This window comes from Megalobrama amblycephala, linkage group LG14 (assembly GCF_018812025.1).
Source record: "Megalobrama amblycephala isolate DHTTF-2021 linkage group LG14, ASM1881202v1, whole genome shotgun sequence".
Classification (NCBI taxonomy): Eukaryota; Metazoa; Chordata; class Actinopteri; order Cypriniformes; family Xenocyprididae; genus Megalobrama; species Megalobrama amblycephala.
The window spans coordinates 978,806-997,750 of NC_063057.1; the positions used below are offsets into that span (position 1 = coordinate 978,806).

Below are 18,945 nucleotides of genomic sequence, written 5' to 3' on the forward strand. Positions count from 1 at the left end.
ATAATTTATGTAATTAAATAGAGAAAATTAACAGAAGTATACGCAAGCGTTGTAAATATAAAGAAAAAAAATACAAAAGTATGCAGTTAAAATGAGATAAAGCTGACAAAGCACTAAAAAACCGAGTATATTAATAAAATAATAATTATATTATTTAAACTGATAAATGTAACGTACATTTTAAATTATTTTAACCTAAATTCCTGATGTTGAATAAAAAATTAAAATGTTGTTTGTAAGAAGTACATCAAATGCATTTTGGTAATTAATACAGTTGCTCTGTAAATAAATTGCGTAGTACCGACTTGTTGCTTATTCATTAGATATTTATAAATACACATTCATAAACTGCAATTTTTATTTTTTTAAAATACATATTTATTATTTAATTGACAAATAATGTTATAAAACTTCACAGTGAGTTGGCAGATTTATAAAAGAAATTGCTAGTAGCAGGACTTTTATTTTGATACTCTGTCGCTCAGCAGTTTTGTTCGGCTGCAGAGTTTCTGCGGATCTGAAAGGTAAGTGATGTTTACATTCAGTTCAGTTAGATAATATATAAATAAACACATTTAGTCGAGGCTTTTCCTTTTGGATTTGCGGTGGCACCGAACACTGAACTACATTCAGCATGTAATATCGCTGTATAGTTTGATATAGTAACTATACTATAGTTAGTGAAAGTAAAAGCGGTTGTGGAGAGTTTGGGTGAAATGAAAGCGACAGATCTGCTTCCCTTCAGGGCAGAATGAAGCTCAGGGTGAGAATCAACAAACAGACCCGCCGACTGGAGCTGGACGGACCAGAACCGACTCTCTCCGAGCTCAGAGTCCGGGTCCGAGAGGAGCTGCTGCCTCAGAGCGGACTGGGGTGAGTTTGAGATGTTTAGGTTCAATTTCAGCTTTAGTTTATTTATTTCCAGTGGGAAATAATTTTTAAAATTATTAAAAAATATTTTAAAATAATTTAGATTTATTTTAATGAACAAAAAAAATATGTTGATATTTTATAAAAAATATGTTGATATTTTTTTGTTTTTTATAACGATGAAACCTAAACATGTGATGCTCACACTTTCTTTTTTTTTATTAACCAATTAGTAATGTACAAACAACATGGCATTATTAACACATTGTTGCATTACAAATTACAGAACAGGTGCATGAGAGAATACAATATAACATAAAAGCAAAATAATAATAATTAAATAAAATCTGAGAAAGGGTCATGAATATGAATCAGTCATGAATATCAGACCATAAAGCCTCCACATACATGCAATGAAAAAATAGATGATCCATGGTTTCAATATCATCACAAAATATACATTTATTAGAATCAAACCCAAATCTAAGTCGTAGGAATGCTCACACTGTTATTTCTTCATCTGAAGCATCTCTTTCTCATCTGTGTAGATCTGATGTGGAGTTCAGTCTGTCTCTGAACGGGACGGAGGTGCTGTTGGACACGGGACAGACTCTCTCCTCCTGTGGGGTTGTTTCTGGAGATATGATCAGTGTGATTTTGCCCCAGGGCTGTTCTCAGCAAACACAAACTGCCCCAGAAACCCCCAGCAGTTCAGGAAGCACACCCGGCTCCAGTCAGGAGGTCAGATCCCAACCTGAAATACAGCACTGCATGTACTAATTAAAATAACACAGCCTCTCAGCACCATACAAACATGAACATGTATAAAAATATACAAGTCTGGTTGATATTAAAGTAATATAATGAAACATATCCTTTTGATTTAGAGGTAATAACAGTATAGACAGTACTTGGCAGTGAATGATGATGTAAAAATATATACAAAATGATAGGAAAATGATTTAAATTATTAAAGTTTTATGCATTTATTTGGTTACCTGTTTTTTTAATATAATAAAATTTTATTAAATCATAGAATCTAAATTAAAACAGACATCAGAATTTCTGAAAAATAAAACATTTCATAGAGCACTATTATTGTTACAATTTTAATAAATTATTATTGAAGTTTTATGAATTCAATTGAATAGACATACTTTTTGATAATAAATTTGCATTAAATACAACACAGACTCTAGAAAAATTAAAACAGACAAGATAATTTCTAAAGAAAAATATATATATTTTAATTAAATTATTAAAGTTTTATTAATTCAATAGATTAGATGTAATTTTTTGACAATACAATTGTATTATATCATAAAACCAGAAAATTTTATAAACATTTTATAGTGCACTATTATTTGTTAAAATCTTTGTAAAGTATTAAATTGTTAAAGTTTTATCAATTAAATTGATTAGACTTCATTTTTGATGATTAAAAAAAATCATCATTGATTAAAAAATTAAAACAGACAACATCAAATTTCTGGAAAATTTTGTAAGGATTTGTTATGGTTAAATTTAAAAAATATTAAATTGTTTTATGAATTCAGTTGATTGGACATCCAATCACAGAAAGCACAGACGGATTTCACAGGGCTCTAAAACTGCATTGCTGGAATTATTTTTTAAACAAGAACTGAAAAAAAAGAAAATGAAATGACAAACACCCTGATGCCGTGAGTCAGCATGTTTGTGTTTGTGTCGACTCAGGCCGGTGGCACAGAGAGCAGCAGTGTGAGGGATTCTGGGATGGAGGAGTGGATGGAGGAAGAGGAGGGTGTGGGGGCCGGGCTCTTCGCTCCTCCACCGCTGCTGTGCTGTGAGACGGAGGAGGACGGTGTGATTCCACACGCGCTGGAGAGGCTGCTGGACTCGGCGAGCTGTCAGAAACCATCAGACTGTCTGATGCTGGCGACGCATCTGCTGCTGCTGGAGACCGGCTTCCTGCCGCAGGTCAGAGTTCACCTGATGACCCCTCAGACTCACTCTGGTTTCCAAAGTCCCTCCAGCAGGAGTTCTTCTCTATATCAGTGTCACTGTTTCTGAACTCCCTGAAACGCCTCCATTGTAGTCTTGAGTTTTCACAATATTCCTACATCATTTTACATCATTTCTCATTTAAATAACTCATACATGGGCGGGGCCTGCTTGAGTTAGTTAGTATTGTGTTTAAACTCACGGTTATTGTAAGGGGAGGGACATTTCCTTAACACGCTGTGGATAATAAGGTACTTAGATTATTTTGAAGTGCAAACGATCTGTTTATTACCGCCACATTTTGAACATAATTGGTTATTCTCCCTTTCAGGGTTCTAATGTGAACTCAGGCGAGATGCCGATTGGCTGGCGGGCGGCAGGGGGCGTGTACAGGCTTCAGTACGCCCACCCACTTCTGGAGAACAGCCTGGTGTCGGTGGTCGCCGTGCCAATGGGCCAAACGCTCGTCATTAATGGTGCGTTAATCTGCATACAGCAGCTGTTATTAGTCAGCACTGTCTTCCTTCAGTTGAGTAATTGTTTATTTGTTGTGAAACAGCTGTTCTTAAGATGGACAAGGCTATGGAGAATTCTCGCAAGCTGGTGCTCAAACCAGATGATTATGTGACGGCTGATTGGGCAGGTAATTTTTATATTGCATTTAATATTATTTAATATTAAGCTGACCCTTAAAGTTGTGCTGAAACTTCCATATTGTGGTACGTACATTAAAGTGTAACTGATTAAAAATGTGGTTTGGGGCTTGCTTGCTGATTGGATGTTGAGATGTGGGTGTATGCAGATGAGCGTGAGCTGGCAGGGGCGGAGTTTCTCCAAATAACTAGAGATGGTCCAGTTGTTTTTGATTATATTTTGTAGGGATGCACCGATATGAAACTTTTGGCTGATACCGATAACCGATAATTTTTTATATTTGAAAGCCAATAATCAATATTTGAAACTTTTGGCCGATACCAATAACGGATAATTCTTTATATTTGAAAGCCGATAATCGATATTTGAAACTTTTGGGTGATGCCGATAACCAATAATTCTTTATATTTGAAAGCCGATAATCGATATTTGAAACTTTTGGGTGATGCCGATAACCAATAATTCTTTATATTTGAAAGCCGATAATCGATATTTGAAACTTTTGGGTAATGCCGATAACCAATAATTCTTTATATTTGAAAGCCGATAATCGATATTTGAAACTTTTGGCCGGTACCGATAACCAATAATTCTTTATATTTGAAAGCCGATAATTAATATTTAAAACTTTTGTCCAATACCGATAACCAATAATTATTTATATTTGAAAGCCGATAATCGATATTTGAAACTTTTAGCCGTTATCGATAACCAATAATTCTTTATATTTGAAAGCCGATAATCGATATTTAAAACTTTTGGGTGATGCCGATAACCAATAATTCTTTATATTTGAAAGCCGATAATCAATATTTAAAACTTTTGGGTGATGCCGATAACCAATAATTCTTTATATTTGAAAGCCGATAATCAATATTTAAAACTTTTGGGTGATACCGATAACCAATAATTCTTTATATTTGAAAGCCGATAATCGATATTTAAAACTTTTGGGTGATGCCGATAACCAATAATTCTTTATATTTGAAAGCCGATAATTGATATTTAAAACTTTTGGGTGATGCCGATAACCAATAATTCTTTATATTTGAAAGCCGATAATCGATATTTAAAACTTTTGGGTGATGCCGATAACCAATAATTCTTTATATTTGAAAGCCGATAATCAATATTTAAAACTTTTGGCCGTTACCGATAACCAATAATTCTTTATATTTGAAAGCCGATAATCAATATTTAAAACTTTTAGCCGTTACCGATAACCAATAATTCTTTATATTTGAAAGCCGATAATCAATATTTAAAACTTTTGGCCGTTACCGATAACCAATAATTCTTTATATTTGAAAGCCGATAATCAATATTTAAAACTTTTAGCCGTTACCGATAACCAATAATTCTTTATATTTGAAAGCCGATAATCGATATTTGTAACTTTTGGCCGTTACCGATAACCAATCATTCTTTATATTTGAAAGCCGATAATCGATATTTGTAACTTTTGGCCGATACCGATAACCAATCATTCTTTATATTTGAAAGCCGATAATCGATATTTAAAACTTTTGGCCGATACCGATAACCAATCATTCTTTATATTTGAAAGCCGATAACCGATATTTGAAACTTTTGGCCGATACCGATAACCAATAATTCTTTATATTTGAAAGCCGATAACCAATATTTGAAACTTTTGGCCGATACCGATAACCAATAATTCTTTATATTTGAAAGCTGATAACCGATATTTGAAACTTTTAGCCGATACCGATAACCGATAAACACATCATGGTGAACAGCACGCATCTGAAGCATCTCAGCTATTTATCGGTTTTAATATATCGGCAGATAATGATAACATTAAAAGTGAACATATATTGGCCAGTATATGGTGGCCGATATATTGTGCATCCCTAATATTTTGTCAAAATAGGACAAAGACATTTTGATTAAAAATTACAAAGTCATAAATTTAAAAAAATGAAACATGCATTTGCTTTTCCTGACTTTCACTGTAACTTAATGCTCAAGGATGCTTTCATATTTAACCTGAAGATTTACCCGAGTTGTCTCGTTCCTCAGGTGGCAGCGCAGGCGTCGTCTACAGAGACTTAAGCAAACTGTCTCGTCTCTTTAAAGATCAGCTGGTGTATCCGCTCATGGCCGCTGCCAGACAGGGTGATTATTCCTCTCGCAGTGTGTTCACACTAGTAAGGCGTGTCCGTTCAGAGTGTTTGACGGCTGTTTGTGTGTGCAGCGCTGGGTCTGCCGGCTCTGTTTGGCCTGGCTGTCCTTCCTCCTGAGCTGCTGCTGCGTGTGTTGCGGCTGCTGGATGTCGTCTCTCTCGTCTCGCTGTCGGCCGTGTGCCGAGACCTGAACGTCGCTACCCATGATCCCTCACTCTGGAGACACCTGCTGCACAGAGACTTTAGGGGTAACAAGACACACACTCACAGTCACATAAACACACATCAGACAGATGAAATGTAACTGTGCAAATGTTGTGTGGTTTTGCAGTGCGTTTCCCTGCAGGAAATCAACACAGAGACACTGACTGGAGAGAGGTGAGCGAAACACATCTGTCAATCATATTTAGAAACCATCTCTTATAGTATTGGCACTCAATAATTTTTAAAACATTAAAAAAAATAACAAAATCATGTTAAGAATTTGCATTATTATAATTAAAAAACATTCAATATTCAATACAATATTACATTTTTAGTTGTTTATTTATTTTTAATATGCTTATGAAGTTATTAATTGCATTTTTAATATTTATTGCTTTTTGAGTTGGCACACAGTCTGAATTATTGTTATTATTATATTTTTTTATTAATTTAAAAATAAATAATATTGATACACAAATAAGACTTTTTTATAATGTAAAAATTGAACAATTAATAAAAACCAAATTGAAACTGAATATACAGAAATTCAATTTAGCAATTTATTTATTTTTAATATGATTATGAAAAGATTAATTATGTTTTTAATATCTATTGCTTTTTGGGTTGGTGCACACAATCTGAATTATTATTTTTTTTAATTTAAAAATAAATAAGCATAATGACACACAGATTACACTGTGATTTTATACTGTAAAAAAATTAACAATAAAAACCATATTGAAACAGATAATACAGAAATAATATTTTTTTTGATATACAATTCTAAAATAATTTAATGAATGTATTTTCAATTAATCTGTTAACTATTGAAATATAATTGATTTCTCACTGACCCGCGAGTCACCAAACGATTTAAATTGAATATTATATTTTTTATTTAATTACTTTTTTTTAAGTTGCTATTTTAAACTCTTAACTCTGTCCTAATTGAACTGAATTCAGTCAGTATTGACTTGTCTTGAGCTGAATAACGCTGTTCTTATAGTGCTGAATTGAACTTGTTTAATAATTGATGAACTTTAGAGAATTTGTCTCATATCTGATGAAGTTTGCGTCATTGATTCTGTTATTTCCCTGAAGCTGCAGTGAAACGGTATTGTATAAAGAATAAATAAATCTGACATTTCTTTTTGCCCTCAGCTTTACAAAAAGAAGCACAAACAGAAGAAGGAGAATTTACACAGAAGACGTTTTTATCCTCAACACATGCCTCCGATTTTCCCACTTTCCCCCTTCCCGTCCGCCCCGGCCCCCCTCCCCCTCCCCCTCCCCCTCTACCCTCCCGGCATCATCGGTGGAGACTACGACCAATCGCCCGTTATCCTGCCCCGCCCACGCTTCGACCCCATTGGCCCACTCCCGGGTCATCTCCCAGGAGCGGACGTTCCCATTGGCCGACGGAGTCTGAGGCCGGGAGGGAATCGACCAGCAGACATCAGGAGGGGTTTCATTTGAGCTTCAACCCACAGACTTATTTTTTCCAAACAAGTAGAGGATAAAATTATTTTGATGGCGTTGTTTTTTTGTTGTTGTTGTTGTTGTTCTTCATTAATTAAGGCATTCCTGGGACGCTTTTGAAATAGATTCATTAAAGGAATAATTCACCCAAAAATTAACTATTCCTTTATTAAGACATTAACATTGAAGAAGCAGGATGTGTTTGAGTCGCAGAAAATGTTCAATAAAAAGTCTTGACTGCTTCGCTGTGTTTGTAGAGTCACATGTGGACTTCCTCGTCACTGTTGCTCCACACAGGCTTGCGTTTCTCCAGGAACGCCCTGCCCGTCCCGCAGCGCCAGGTTCTCCACCATGGCAGCGGAGGCACAAGCGTACACCACGTCCCGGCCCCCTGTGAAACACGGCCTTCCCAAGAGCCACCACGGGGCGACTGGACTCACATACGCGTCTGGCGATGGCCAGGTTAAACGTAGGCTATATTATGTACTTCAGTTTCCTCTTTAAAGGGGACCTATTATGCAAAATTCACTTTTATAAGGTGTTTGATCACAAATGTGTGTAAACAACCAGCCTATAATGGTAAAAATCCACCACTCCTTTTTTTATAATCTCCATAAATCACAAACAGTTTCTCCAAACAAGCGGTTTCACATTTTCCCCTACTCTTACGCAAGCCCCGCCCATGACTAGTGACGATCTACCGCCCTGAGTGAGCATCCAGTGGTTCGCCACTAGAAGGAGCTGTTCTGGTGAACCTTTGAACCAGGGCCTAATATATGGTTTTAACTGCTCGGTTAAGTTTTATAATATAAGTTAAGTTTTTAATATACACGTGTTCATAAAAAAGGGGGAAGTATAGTTAACTGTTTCTAATTGGATCACTGAATAATGATGTGTGTCATGATTGGTTTGTGAAAGGTGTCATTACACATGTCTGGACTCGCCTGGCTCACTTGGATCCGTCTGAAACTCGGGAAGAGGCATGAAGTTATGGATGGCGGTCACACTGGTTTTTCTGTTTCCTCACAGGGCAACAGTGAGATCTGTAAGAGAACAGGGTGTAAAGTCATACTTACAACTTATTCAAACACATACGAAGAGGTGGTATTAACATTATGTGGCATGGTGTCTTATGCACAGAAGCCATCGGCACACGCCATAATCAAGCCATGCTGTGGATCTCTGCACTACTTTCCAGTAGATGAGTAATAAAGACAGAATAAAGGCAGCAAGTCCTTTCTAACATTATTAGGTGATTCATGGTATTTCGACAAAGTGAAATAAAAGAAATTTAATACAGGTACTAAAAGTATGATGATTTGACAAAGGCCTGATTCACTAAAGGCTCAGAGTCTCGATTCAAATACCATGATTTCTGAAGTGTCTATGTATAAAAGTAACCTTGCAGTGTCAAGCTCAGAGGTTCAATATATAAAATGAATACAAGTCGTATCACATGTGGAGTTCAAATCCAATTATGAGTGTTTTCATCATATCCAACAAAACACATAGGAAAAACACTCCTTTACACCACAAACTCAGTGGCTCAGGATATAATGTGTTTCAGTCAGTGAGTTCATTCCCACTGTTGGCTTATCTAAAAAGTTGGTTGTTTTAACATTTGTACATAAAAGGTAGGGTTCAATTCCCACAATTGTTGGTCAACTGGAATTTGATCTTATTTCCATCTAAAAGTTTATAATGGCTGTCACCAACTAACTATTTTAAATTCATTAGACTCGATTTACAATGGTGTAATTCACTTAAATCACCACAGGAGGGCGAAACTATTTTAAGTTCATTAGACTCGATTTGCAGAGGTGTTAATTCACACAAATCACCACAGGAGGGCGAAACTATTTTAAGTTCATTAGACTCGATTTGCAGAGGTGTTAATTCACACAAATCACCACAGGAGGGCGAAATGATTTTAAGTTCATTAGACTTGATTTGCAACGGTATAATTCACACAAATCACCACAGGAGGGCGAAACTATTTTATGTTCATTAGACTCGATTTGCAGAGGTGTAATTCACTCAAATCACCACAGGAGGGCGAAACTATTTTATGTTCATTAGACTTGATTTGCAACGGTATAATTCACTCAAATCACCACAGGAGGGCGAAACGATTTTATGTTCATTAGACTCGATTTGCAGAGGTGTAATTCACACAAATCACCACAGGAGGGCGAAACCATTTTATGTTCATTAGATTCGATTTGCAGAGGTGTAATTCACACAAATCACCACAGGAGGGCGAAACGATTTTATGTTCATTAGATTCGATTTGCAGAGGTGTAATTCACTCAAATCACCACAGGAGGGCGAAACGATTTTAAGTTCATTAGACTTGATTTGCAACGGTATAATTCACACAAATCACCACAGGAGGGCGAAACTATTTTATGTTCATTAGACTCGATTTGCAGAGGTGTAATTCACTCAAATCACCACAGGAGGGCGAAACGATTTTAAGTTCATTAGACTTGATTTGCAACGGTATAATTCACACAAATCACCACAGGAGGGCGAAACTATTTTATGTTCATTAGACTCGATTTGCAGAGGTGTAATTCACTCAAATCACCACAGGAGGGCGAAACGATTTTAAGTTCATTAGACTTGATTTGCAACGGTATAATTCACACAAATCACCACAGGAGGGCGAAACTATTTTATGTTCATTAGACTCGATTTGCAGTGGTGTAATTCACACAAATCACCACAGGAGGCGAAACTATTTTATGTTCATTAGATTCGATTTGCAGAGGTGTAATTCACACAAATCACCACAGGAGGGCGAAACGATTTTATGTTCATTAGATTCGATTTGCAGAGGTGTAATTCACACAAATCACCACAGGAGGGCGAAACGATTTTATGTTCATTAGACTCGATTTGCAGAGGTGTAATTCACACAAATCACCACAGGAGGGCGAAACGATTTTATGTTCATTAGACTCGATTTGCAGAGGTGTAATTCACACAAATCACCACAGGAGGGCGAAACGATTTTATGTTCATTAGACTCGATTTGCAGAGGTGTAATTCACACAAATCACCACAGGAGGGCGAAACGATTTTATGTTCATTAGACTCGATTTGCAGAGGTGTAATTCACACAAATCACCACAGGAGGGCGAAACTATTTTAAATTCATTAGACTTGATTTGCAACGGTGTAATTCACTCAAATCACCACAGGAGGGCGAAACGATTTTATGTTCATTAGACTCGATTTGCAGAGGTGTAATTCACACAAATCACCACAGGAGGGCGAAACAATTTTATGTTCATTAGACTCGATTTGCAGAGGTGTAATTCACACAAATCACCACAGGAGGGCGAAACGATTTTAAGTTCATTAGACTCGATTTGCAGAGGTGTAATTCACACAAATCACCACAGGAGGGCGAAACGATTTTATGTTCATTAGACTCGATTTGCAGAGGTGTAATTCACACAAATCACCACAGGAGGGCGAAACGATTTTATGTTCATTAGACTCAATTTGCAGAGGTGTAATTCACACAAATCACCACAGGAGGGCGAAACTATTTTAAATTCATTAGACTTGATTTGCAACGGTATAATTCAATCAAATCACCACAGGAGGGCGAAACGATTTTATGTTCATTAGACTCGATTTGCAGAGGTGTAATTCACTCAAATCACCACAGGAGGGCAAAACTATTTTAAATTCATTAGACTTGATTTGCAACGGTATAATTCACTCAAATCACCACAGGAGGGCGAAACGATTTTATGTTCATTAGACTCGATTTGCAGAGGTGTAATTCACACAAATCACCACAGGAGGGCGAAACGATTTTATGTTCATTAGACTCGATTTGCAGAGGTGTAATTCACACAAATCACCACAGGAGGGCGAAACCATTTTATGTTCATTAGATTCGATTTGCAGAGGTGTAATTCACACAAATCACCACAGGAGGGCGAAACGATTTTATGTTCATTAGATTCGATTTGCAGAGGTGTAATTCACTCAAATCACCACAGGAGGGCGAAACGATTTTAAGTTCATTAGACTTGATTTGCAACGGTATAATTCACACAAATCACCACAGGAGGGCGAAACTATTTTATGTTCATTAGACTCGATTTGCAGAGGTGTAATTCACTCAAATCACCACAGGAGGGCGAAACGATTTTAAGTTCATTAGACTTGATTTGCAACGGTATAATTCACACAAATCACCACAGGAGGGCGAAACTATTTTATGTTCATTAGACTCGATTTGCAGAGGTGTAATTCACTCAAATCACCACAGGAGGGCGAAACGATTTTAAGTTCATTAGACTTGATTTGCAACGGTATAATTCACACAAATCACCACAGGAGGGCGAAACTATTTTATGTTCATTAGACTCGATTTGCAGTGGTGTAATTCACACAAATCACCACAGGAGGGCGAAACTATTTTATGTTCATTAGATTCGATTTGCAGAGGTGTAATTCACACAAATCACCACAGGAGGGCGAAACGATTTTATGTTCATTAGATTCGATTTGCAGAGGTGTAATTCACACAAATCACCACAGGAGGGCGAAACGATTTTATGTTCATTAGACTCGATTTGCAGAGGTGTAATTCACACAAATCACCACAGGAGGGCGAAACGATTTTATGTTCATTAGACTCGATTTGCAGAGGTGTAATTCACACAAATCACCACAGGAGGGCGAAACGATTTTATGTTCATTAGACTCGATTTGCAGAGGTGTAATTCACACAAATCACCACAGGAGGGCGAAACGATTTTATGTTCATTAGACTCGATTTGCAGAGGTGTAATTCACACAAATCACCACAGGAGGGCGAAACTATTTTAAATTCATTAGACTTGATTTGCAACGGTGTAATTCACTCAAATCACCACAGGAGGGCGAAACGATTTTATGTTCATTAGACTCGATTTGCAGAGGTGTAATTCACACAAATCACCACAGGAGGGCGAAACAATTTTATGTTCATTAGACTCGATTTGCAGAGGTGTAATTCACACAAATCACCACAGGAGGGCGAAACGATTTTAAGTTCATTAGACTCGATTTGCAGAGGTGTAATTCACACAAATCACCACAGGAGGGCGAAACGATTTTATGTTCATTAGACTCGATTTGCAGAGGTGTAATTCACACAAATCACCACAGGAGGGCGAAACGATTTTATGTTCATTAGACTCAATTTGCAGAGGTGTAATTCACACAAATCACCACAGGAGGGCGAAACTATTTTAAATTCATTAGACTTGATTTGCAACGGTATAATTCAATCAAATCACCACAGGAGGGCGAAACGATTTTATGTTCATTAGACTCGATTTGCAGAGGTGTAATTCACTCAAATCACCACAGGAGGGCAAAACTATTTTAAATTCATTAGACTTGATTTGCAACGGTATAATTCACTCAAATCACCACAGGAGGGCGAAACGATTTTATGTTCATTAGACTCGATTTGCAGAGGTGTAATTCACACAAATCACCACAGGAGGGCGAAACGATTTTATGTTCATTAGACTCGATTTGCAGAGGTGTAATTCACACAAATCACCACAGGAGGGCGAAACTATTTTAAATTCATTAGACTTGATTTGCAACGGTATAATTCACCCAAATCACCACAGGAGGGCGAAACTATTTTACGTTCATTAGACTCGATTTGCAGAGGTGTAATTCACACAAATCACCACAGGAGGGCGAAACTATTTTAAATTCATTAGACTTGATTTGCAACGGTATAATTCACCCAAATCACCACAGGAGGGCGAAACGATTTTATGTTCATTAGACTCGATTTGCAGAGGTGTAATTCACTCAAATCACCACAGGAGGGCGAAACAATTTTATGTTCATTAGACTCGATTTGCAGAGGTGTAATTCACACAAATCACCACAGGAGGGCGAAACCATAAATGATTTTATGTTCATTAGACTTGATTTGTAGAATTTTTTTTTGTAGAAAACATTTATGTTCATTACGCTTGACTTGTTTTGGAGAAATTTACATAAATTATTGCATGATTGTATAACCTGTTTAGCACTTTTGATTTATGTGCAAATATATTTTTCCAGAAAACAAGATGGAACATAGATAGTGTAAATACATCTTATTGGCTGTTCATGTTGCAATGCGAAATATGTTTTCTGCCCTCACCCTCTTACAGAAGTGTAGTGCATTTAAGCACATTAGGCTCAATTTGCAATGTTGTAATTCACAAAACCACCACAGGAGAGCAAAACTCTTTAAATTAATTAGACTTGATTTGCAGAGGTGTAATTCACACATATCACCATAGGAGGGCGAAACTATTTTAAGATCATTAGACTTGATTTGCAGAGGTGTAATTCACACAAATCACCACAGGAGGGCGAAACTATTTAAGTTCATTAGACTCGATTTGCAACGGTGTAATTCACACAAATCACCACAGGAGGGCGAAACTATTTAAGTTCATTAGACTCGATTTGCAACGGTGTAATTCACACAAATCACCACAGGAGGGCGAAACTATTTAAGTTCATTAGACTCGATTTGCAGAGGTGTAATTCACACAAATCACCACAGGAGGGCGAAACGATTTATGTTCATTAGACTCGATTTGCAGAGGTGTAATTCACACAAATCACCACAGGAGGGCGAAACGATTTTATGTTCATTAGACTCAATTTGCAGAGGTGTAATTCACACAAATCACCACAGGAGGGCGAAACTATTTTAAATTCATTAGACTTGATTTGCAACGGTATAATTCAATCAAATCACCACAGGAGGGCGAAACGATTTTATGTTCATTAGACTCGATTTGCAGAGGTGTAATTCACTCAAATCACCACAGGAGGGCAAAACTATTTTAAATTCATTAGACTTGATTTGCAACGGTATAATTCACTCAAATCACCACAGGAGGGCGAAACGATTTTATGTTCATTAGACTCGATTTGCAGAGGTGTAATTCACACAAATCACCACAGGAGGGCGAAACGATTTTATGTTCATTAGACTCGATTTGCAGAGGTGTAATTCACACAAATCACCACAGGAGGGCGAAACTATTTTAAATTCATTAGACTTGATTTGCAACGGTATAATTCACCCAAATCACCACAGGAGGGCGAAACGATTTTATGTTCATTAGACTCGATTTGCAGAGGTGTAATTCACTCAAATCACCACAGGAGGGCGAAACAATTTTATGTTCATTAGACTCGATTTGCAGAGGTGTAATTCACACAAATCACCACAGGAGGGCGAAACCATAAATGATTTTATGTTCATTAGACTTGATTTGTAGAATTTTTTTTTGTAGAAAACATTTATGTTCATTACGCTTGACTTGTTTTGGAGAAATTTACATAAATTATTGCATGATTGTATAACCTGTTTAGCACTTTTGATTTATGTGCAAATATATTTTTCCAGAAAACAAGATGGAACATAGATAGTGTAAATACATCTTATTGGCTGTTCATGTTGCAATGCGAAATATGTTTTCTGCCCTCACCCTCTTACAGAAGTGTAGTGCATTTAAGCACATTAGGCTCAATTTGCAATGTTGTAATTCACAAAACCACCACAGGAGAGCAAAACTCTTTAAATTAATTAGACTTGATTTGCAGAGGTGTAATTCACACATATCACCATAGGAGGGCGAAACTATTTTAAGATCATTAGACTTGATTTGCAGAGGTGTAATTCACACAAATCACCACAGGAGGGCGAAACTATTTAAGTTCATTAGACTCGATTTGCAACGGTGTAATTCACACAAATCACCACAGGAGGGCGAAACTATTTAAGTTCATTAGACTCGATTTGCAGAGGTGTAATTCACACAAATCACCACAGGAGGGCGAAACGATTTTATGTTCATTAGACTCGATTTGCAGAGGTGTAATTCACACAAATCACCACAGGAGGGCGAAACGATTTTATGTTCATTAGACTCAATTTGCAGAGGTGTAATTCACACAAATCACCACAGGAGGGCGAAACTATTTTAAATTCATTAGACTTGATTTGCAACGGTATAATTCAATCAAATCACCACAGGAGGGCGAAACGATTTTATGTTCATTAGACTCGATTTGCAGAGGTGTAATTCACTCAAATCACCACAGGAGGGCAAAACTATTTTAAATTCATTAGACTTGATTTGCAACGGTATAATTCACTCAAATCACCACAGGAGGGCGAAACGATTTTATGTTCATTAGACTCGATTTGCAGAGGTGTAATTCACACAAATCACCACAGGAGGGCGAAACGATTTTATGTTCATTAGACTCGATTTGCAGAGGTGTAATTCACACAAATCACCACAGGAGGGCGAAACTATTTTAAATTCATTAGACTTGATTTGCAACGGTATAATTCACCCAAATCACCACAGGAGGGCGAAACTATTTTACGTTCATTAGACTCGATTTGCAGAGGTGTAATTCACCCAAATCACCACAGGAGGGCGAAACGATTTTATGTTCATTAGACTCGATTTGCAGAGGTGTAATTCACTCAAATCACCACAGGAGGGCGAAACAATTTTATGTTCATTAGACTCGATTTGCAGAGGTGTAATTCACACAAATCACCACAGGAGGGCGAAACCATAAATGATTTTAAGTTCATTAGACTTGATTTGTAGAATTTTTTTTTGTAGAAAACATTTATGTTCATTACGCTTGACTTGTTTTGGAGAAATTTACATAAATTATTGCATGATTGTATAACCTGTTTAGCACTTTTGATTTATGTGCAAATATATTTTTCCAGAAAACAAGATGGAACATAGATAGTGTAAATACATCTTATTGGCTGTTCATGTTGCAATGCGAAATATGTTTTCTGCCCTCACCCTCTTACAGAAGTGTAGTGCATTTAAGCACATTAGGCTCAATTTGCAATGTTGTAATTCACAAAATCACCACAGGAGGGCGAAACTACTTTAAATTAATTAGACTCGATTTGCAGAAGTGTAATTCACTAAAATCTCCACAGGAGGGCGAAACTATTTTAAATGAATTAGACTCGATTTGCAACGGTGTAATTCACTAAAATCTCCACAGGAGGGCGAAACGATTTTAAGTTTATAAGATTCGATTTGCAATGGCGTAATTCATGAAAATCACCACAGGAGGGCGAAACTCTTTTAGGTTCATTAGACTCATTAGAAATGCATAGAAAACTATATATCGAAAAATATATATTGGTTACTTTCTTGTTAATTGATATTTTCAATATATTTTTCTATATACATTTGATTATTTTGTAGTTTAAAATTATTATTGTTTTTTTCTTCCCTCCTTTAATTGGATGATTGGGTAATTAGTTAATCAGGTGTGATATAAATCATATCTTTTTCTGCTTGTTGTTTGACTGACAAAGACCTTTGGGTTGAAATGTTGTTCATTAATAAATTGATCTTTGGGAGCAGCAGTGGCAGTGTGCCGATTCTTGTTTATTTTCAGTATTTCACAAAAATCACCACTGGAGGGCGAAACTCTTGTAAGTTCATTAAGACTCGATAACCACTGGAGGGCGAAACTAAGTTCATTAGAATCGACTTGCAACAATGTAATTCATGAAAATCACCACAGGAGGGCCAAACACTTTTATGTTCGTTAGGCTCGATTTGTATTGGTGTAATTCACAAAAACAACCACAGGAGGGTGCAAAACATTTAAGTTCATTACGCTTGACTTGTTTTGGTGAAATTCACAAAAATCATTGCAGGAGTGTGTAATCCGTTTAGCACTTTTGATTTATGTGCAAATATATTTTTCCAGAAAACAAGATGGAACATAGATAGTGTAAATACATCTTATTGGCTGTTCATGTTGCAGTGCGAAATATGTTTTTCTGCCCTCACCCTCTTACAGAAGTGTAGTGCATTTAAGCTCATTAGGCTCAATTTGCAATGTTGTAATTCACATAAATTATCACAGGAGGGTGAAACTCTTTAAATTCGTTAGACTCAATTTGCAATGGTTGTAATTCATAAAAAATCACCACAGGAGGGCTAAACTCTTTAATGTTCATTAGGCTTGATTTTCTGAGGTGTTTTTCAATTAAAATAAGAGTAAAGAATGAGAACAGATCAGCGGTGCAGCGGTCTGAACATCAGCTCTTGATATGGGAAATCCTGGTTCGAATCCCTCTCTGGAGATGGATAAAATTCTTTAATTTCACTGGTTTTACACTGAAAAAAATCAGGACAAAAATCCAAACAAAAGAATCCAAAAAAACAGTTCAGGGAGCAAAAACAGACCAGTGGTGCAGCGGTCTGAATGTCAGCCATTGACAATTGGAAATCCTGGTTTCGAATCCCTCTCTGGAGATACCAAGTTTGTTTAGTTTCACTGGTTTTCCAATGAAAAAAAGAATAAAAAATCCAAAAAAAAAGAAAGTGAGCAAGCAGCTAGTGGGAAAAGAGGTTTAGTTTCCAGCAAAAATCCAAACAAAAGGTGCAGCGGTCTGAACGTCAGCCCTTTTGATGTTGGAAGCTCCTGGGTTCGAATCCCGCTCTTGATTTGGAAAAATTGTTTAGCTTCACTGGTTTTCCAAAGAAAAAAAGAACAAAAATCCAAACAAAAGAACAGCGAGAGAGAACGGACCAGCGGTGCAGCGGTCTGAATCCTCAGCCCTTGACGTGGGAAGTCCGGGTTCGAATCCCTCTCTGGAGATGGAAAAAATTTTCTTTCACTGGTTTTCCAAAGAAAAAAAGGAACAAAAATCCAAACAAAAGAACATGCAGAGAGCGAGAATGGATCAGTGGTGCAGCGGTCTGATCCTCAGCCCTTGATGTGGGAGATCCTGGGTTTGAATCCCGCTCTGATTTGGAAAAATGATTTAGCTTCACTGGACTTTCCAAAGAAAAAAAGAACAAAAATCCAAACAAAAGAACAGCGAGAAAGAACAGACCAGTGGTGCAGCGGTCTGAACGTCAGCCCTTGATGTTGGAAGAGTCCGGGTTCGAATCCCGCTCTTGGATTTGGAAAAATTCTTTAGATTTCACTGGTTTTCCAAAGAAAAAACGAACAAAAATCCAAACAAAAGAACAGCGAGAGAGAACAGACCAGCGGTGCAGCGGTCTGAACGTCAGCCCTTGACGTGGGAAGTCCTGGTTTGAAGTCCGGGTTCGAATCCCTCTCTGGAGATGGAAAAATTCTTTAATTTCACTGGATTTACCCTGAAAAAAAAGGACAAGAATCCAAAAAAACAGCGACAGGGAGAGAAAAGACGGATCAGTGGTGCAGCGGTCTGAATGTCAGCCCTTGACGTGGGAGATCCTGGTTCGAATCCTGCTCTTGATTTGGAAAAACTATTTAGCTTCACTGGATTTCCAATGAAAAAAAGAACAAAAATCCCAAAAAAACAATAGCAAACAAGAACGGACCAGTGGTGCAGCGGTCTGCACGTCAGCCTTTGACGTGGGAAACCCTGGTTCGAATCCCTCTCTGGAGGTAAAAATTTGTTTAGTTTCACTGGTTTTTCAATGAAAAAAAAGACAAGAATCCAAAAAAAAGAGTAGTTAGAGTGGAAGTGCCAGTAGCTCAGAGGTCTGAGCATGTCCTCCCTGAA

The 18,945-nt window shown here is 37.0% G+C and overlaps 1 protein-coding gene across 1 annotated transcript; it reads left to right on the forward strand.

Annotated features, from left to right (window-relative positions):
• The first annotated feature begins 375 nt into the window (after positions 1–375).
• On the forward strand, positions 376–7,579 carry fbxo7 (F-box protein 7). Its single transcript, XM_048154438.1, has 10 exons — positions 376–524; positions 746–873; positions 1,419–1,611; positions 2,587–2,829; positions 3,185–3,329; positions 3,413–3,496; positions 5,551–5,646; positions 5,726–5,902; positions 5,986–6,032; positions 7,020–7,579. Exons 2-10 carry the CDS (start codon positions 752–754, stop codon positions 7,332–7,334), a joined length of 1,422 nt encoding a protein of 473 aa, XP_048010395.1. The 5' UTR covers positions 376–524; positions 746–751; the 3' UTR covers positions 7,335–7,579.
• The last annotated feature ends 11,366 nt before the right edge of the window (positions 7,580–18,945 follow it).

What these genes read in the sequence shown, in the direction of transcription:
- fbxo7 (XM_048154438.1), top strand. Translation starts at nt 752, where the DNA reads ATGAAGCTCAGGGTGAGAATCAACAAACAGACCCGCCGACTGGAGCTG. An exon ending in CACCCGGCTCCAGTCAGGAG is followed by an intron (nt 1,612 to 2,586) that starts GTCAGATCCCAA and finishes GTGTCGACTCAG; the next exon opens with GCCGGTGGCACAGAGAGCAG. An exon ending in GCTGCACAGAGACTTTAGGG is followed by an intron (nt 5,903 to 5,985) that starts GTAACAAGACAC and finishes GTGGTTTTGCAG; the next exon opens with TGCGTTTCCCTGCAGGAAAT.